Raw genomic sequence first — 4769 nt, 5'->3', positions numbered from 1 at the left:
TGCTGCGATTAGATATGAGATGATATGATGAAACAGAGGAATAATCAAGAATGGATATGGAAGATGAGGCTTTTTCTGCCTGGATAATCTATCCTGGTATTATATTGAGGAAGGAAGATGAACGGTCTATTTTTGATTTGGTTTGGTATGATAGAGAAGTGGTAGACTTTGATTTTTAGTTTATGGAGTGGTTGCCGGTCAAATCACTCAAATGGGGTGGGGAAATTATTCTTTTTAATATATAAAGAAAAAATTTGTAATTAGTGAGTAAATTTCATTATAACCTGGTTTGAACCTTCTCCTGTATGAAAACTTGAAAACTTAATCTGACATCTTGTTCAAATAATGAATTTGATTGACTTGCAATCATTAGATACCAGAGTAATGTTACACCCTCTGGATCACCCCTTTACCGGCCATTTGGTTGCAAGTAGGAAGTATATGAATTGTAATTTCTAAAAAAATAATGAGGTGAAAATAAAATATAATTTAAATTCTATTGTTTGGTAACCAATAATATAATTATTATGAATTTCAGTTATAGTGTTTGGTGTATATGAGAATTGAAATGGACGAAGTAATAGAAAAATTAAAGTATTATTGTGTAATAATAATAGCCACTTAATAATAAAGAAATTTCTTCTTACCCCTTATAATTTTCCCCTCCTAAATTCCTCTATAACTTGATTTATAATTATTCGATGTCATGAATTGGTTGTCCCCACAAACTTTTAATAAAAAAGTAAAGCAACTAATCAAGCAATGTCATATCATAATATTTTTTTGTTTAGAGGTCAATATCATTACTATTACTATAATAATAATAATAATAATAAGCAAAACAATGTAAGACATGTGTTTGACAAACAAAATAAGGGTGAATTTCTTTACTCGTTAATTTTTTTTTTCTTTCCATTCGGCATGAAATATAAATTAATGGAGAAATGGTGGTAATTAAAATTTCATAAAATAGAGAATTTTTGGGAAATTGTAATTTTTTCTAAAAAACAAATGAAGCTAAGGAATTATGTTGAAAATAAATTGAAATTTTCGTTTAAAAAAAAATTGAAATTTTCATTTACCAAATAACATGTTAGGGGTAGGGGCAGTGCGGAAACTTCGTGTGCCCGCTTCTTACGTCTTTCAATTTTCGTGTGCAAGTAGTCTAAGGTCACAACGTGTGAAAGGGGCGCGGCTGACGAATTCAACGCGGAACACTATGGGTCAATGGTCATTGCTTACTTTTTTCTTTTTAGCTCTTTTAAATTGGATAAGGATTTTTATTGGCAATTAATATTAATATTATTTATATATTAAAATAATATAAAATATTGGCTATAGATGGTTTTTTAAAATTAGGTTGACCACACATTTTAATAATTGAGGATAAATGAGTAACAAGCACAATAATATACTAAATACAATATTGAGTTGTCGTTGTTTTTTTTTTCCTCATAATAGCTTAATGGTTTATTGGGCAGAATTTGGGGGAAGAGACTAAGGTTTGAACCTCGGCGGCGACAGTGTAAGAATTATGTTCAAAGTGGGCAGATTCCTTGTGCGCACCGGCATTGGCCCTGTCTGCTGAACCATTAAATCACCGTGATTTATATCCTCTCACATGCTTTATCAGGTCGGAGTGTGCCCTTAGAGTCGGAGATTCAACTTTTTGGGATTTCAAGAAGAATGTTTAATTTCAATATAGAAATTGTTGTTGATCTGGCATCTCTAATTGATAGCTTGGGAGTTCGTTGCTTCCCCACGAAACACACACACACACACAAGTGAGAATCTTCATTAACTGTTCGTTGCTTCACCACGAATCACACACACACAAAAGTGAAAATCTTCATTAACTACCATCCACAACCAGCTTGATTGGCGTAAGTGACCGCGAGTTCAAAATATGGACATATATAACCACACATTTCATATTGATAAATAATATTAACACTTATAAACTTTCAAATTTGCAATAATTATAAAATCAACTTCAATTTTAACAGTTTTTAATAATTATAAAACTGACCTCATTTTTTTAAAAAAATACAAATTATAATTTATTGATAAACCTTGATGGTGGTCATCTTTTGTGAACCTTTGTTAATAGATGTATACCCACGATTAGGAAGTTTTGGTTTTTAGATTGTCAAGTGAACACATGAGGAGTTGATTTGAAAGATAGATATATCTACTAGGAAGCCCTGAATACAATAACCATATTGATATAAATGGATTGTCATACCACTTTGTGTGAGAAATAGCTCAACTGCATAAGATAATTTCAAAAATAAAAATAAAAAAAATTGCATTTTCTAGAGTGAAAATTTACGATTTTTGTACTACATAAAGAAGTGATATGAAATTAAGGTTTTAAACTTTTTCCACCACCATATATAGTGATTGAAAATGTTGTTTACTTTTTATTATGGTCATATAATTTTGGCAATCAAATTAATTTTATTTTATTTTTAAATAAAAGGTTAAGTTATTTTATATACAAAAGGCCGCTGGTGAGACTCAATCCCTATTCATTCTTCCAAATATTCACCTCTATGACCAGTTGAGATGCCCATGCGGGTACTTTACATTCATTCATAATCCAATGTCTAGCTGACATATTTGTTGTAAAACTGTGAGGGTCTACAACTTTGTTACGAGAAAATATTTGATAATAATATCATCGTAGAGCTTGATTCTAAGGCGGGACCGAGGTGTTATTGACTTATTGGACAAATTGAGCAATGAAGATAAGCATAATGCCTTAATCTTGGACTACAGGTTTCTTGCATCGAAGTTCTCTTACCTAAGAGTCATGCATGTATTGCGAGAAGGAAACAAATATGCCGACTTTCTTGCCAAACGTGAGTGGGGCTAATGAGAAATTAGGGAACAACATTTCTTGAGGACCCCCGGATGATTTAATTAACATTTTGCTGGCAGACGCGAGTGAGACTGCCACTCAGAGAACCCTCTAATCCGAGGCCTAGCCTCTCGTTCATCTAGAAAAAAAAAAAAGAAGAGAAGCTAAGTAGATGAAATTCACATTAACCTTTAATTTTCCATTTTCGTTATAATTTCGTTGCTAAAAAATGCTGAACTAAACATCGATTGTATTAGTTGTGTACATTGTTTTCCACTTTTCCTAGTGCATTGAGGATTTGGGGCATAATTACACGAAAGCTTAGAGATTATTAAGTAATTAACCATTGTTAACGTACCTAATTACGGAGTACAAATTTGTAAAAATCATTTTTTGTCGAACCCGCCAGGCGCGAAAATGAAATGCACAGGCTTTATATTTGATGGACACGTGTTTATATTTGATTCGAAGTGGTTCCCTCCACGAGGATCGTTTTACGGATCACGACCTTATATCCTATCTGAACCGACCAAAGTTGAAATTAATCAACGGCTGAAACTCGCCTCCGAAAATCCCAAATTTCAAAAACTCCCCAAATACCCAACCCTCCCGCCCTCAAAACCCTTATATAAATTTCCCCCAAATCCCTTTCAATCTCACAAGCATTCATAGCAATTTCTGCAATCTATACATACAATTTGAGCTTTCAATCGTTCCAATGGCACGTACCAAGCAGACAGCTCGCAAGTCGACCGGAGGAAAGGCTCCCCGGAAGCAGCTGGCCACCAAGGCCGCAAGGAAATCTGCTCCGGCCACCGGCGGAGTGAAGAAGCCCCACCGTTTCCGTCCAGGGACGGTGGCTCTGAGGGAGATCCGGAAGTATCAGAAGTCCACCGAGCTCCTGATCCGAAAGCTGCCGTTCCAGAGACTCGTTAGAGAGATTGCGCAGGATTTCAAAACCGATCTTAGGTTCCAGAGCAGCGCCGTCGCGGCACTCCAGGAGGCGGCGGAGGCCTACCTCGTCGGACTCTTCGAGGACACCAACCTTTGCGCTATTCACGCCAAGAGAGTCACCATTATGCCTAAGGATATTCAGCTCGCTAGGAGGATTCGTGGCGAGAGGGCTTAGGTTGAAGTTTGATAATCTGGTTGATTTCAGTTTCTGTTGCGTAGTAGTCTGTTCTGTTTTGTGTTTGCTTACTGTGCTGCTTTTCCTGGTATGTGGTGTTAGAATGGTGTAAATTCTAGGGTTCCTGCAGCATTGTTGAAAGATATGTAGACGTGTAGTCACTGTGCTAGTGAAAATTTAGGTTATCCTGGTTAATGAAATTTATCAAGTTTTCTGCCATCTGGAAGCAAATAGCAATCTGAGATAACCATGTTTTCTGAATGGATCTTCTATTAATGGCCTGCACAAAAAATGGTATCCATGAACTTTGAAATCTGTGATGTTCATAAACTTGAATTATAAGTTTTGCTAGTAAAGGATTGAATGATTGATATGCCCTTAAACTCACCCCATGTCCCCAATTATTATTCTTTGTTGTGTGTTCCAGTGCGTTAGGTTTAACATATTTTGTATCATTATATCAATATTTTGATTAAAAATGGCTTGCATATGATTCCATATATAGAGTAGGTACCTGCATAAAAGTTTCTTTCAATTATTTATGTAAAAGTTGAGTAATGACTGATAAGTTCTGAAGTGAAATGGCTGTTATGTGCTTATATGATTCTTTGCATTATTTATACTGCAGCACTATTTAACTCTAAGCTTTTCTTATGTATATATTGGTGCAGGAATCCATCAAATTCCTTATGACTATAATAACTTAAAAATGGTAAAGGTACATCCTTTATTAGTGTACTGTTTCAATATTCCAAAATAACTCAGTGTTGGGATAAT

At 34.9% G+C, this 4769-nt stretch overlaps 1 protein-coding gene across 1 annotated transcript; it reads left to right on the top strand.

Annotated features, from left to right (window-relative positions):
- Positions 1 to 3503: 3503 nt before the first annotated feature.
- Positions 3504 to 4211, top strand: LOC109181490 (histone H3.2). Its single transcript, XM_019331284.1, has one exon. It carries the CDS (start codon positions 3582 to 3584, stop codon positions 3990 to 3992), a length of 411 nt encoding a protein of 136 aa, XP_019186829.1. The 5' UTR covers positions 3504 to 3581; the 3' UTR covers positions 3993 to 4211.
- Positions 4212 to 4769: the final 558 nt, after the last annotated feature.

This window comes from Ipomoea nil, unplaced genomic scaffold (genome assembly GCF_001879475.1).
Source record: "Ipomoea nil cultivar Tokyo-kokei standard unplaced genomic scaffold, Asagao_1.1 scaffold0188, whole genome shotgun sequence".
In the NCBI taxonomy this organism is placed as follows: domain Eukaryota; kingdom Viridiplantae; phylum Streptophyta; class Magnoliopsida; order Solanales; family Convolvulaceae; genus Ipomoea; species Ipomoea nil.
Note: the sequence above shows the minus strand (reverse complement) of the source record. Positions and strands in the feature narration are given on the sequence as shown.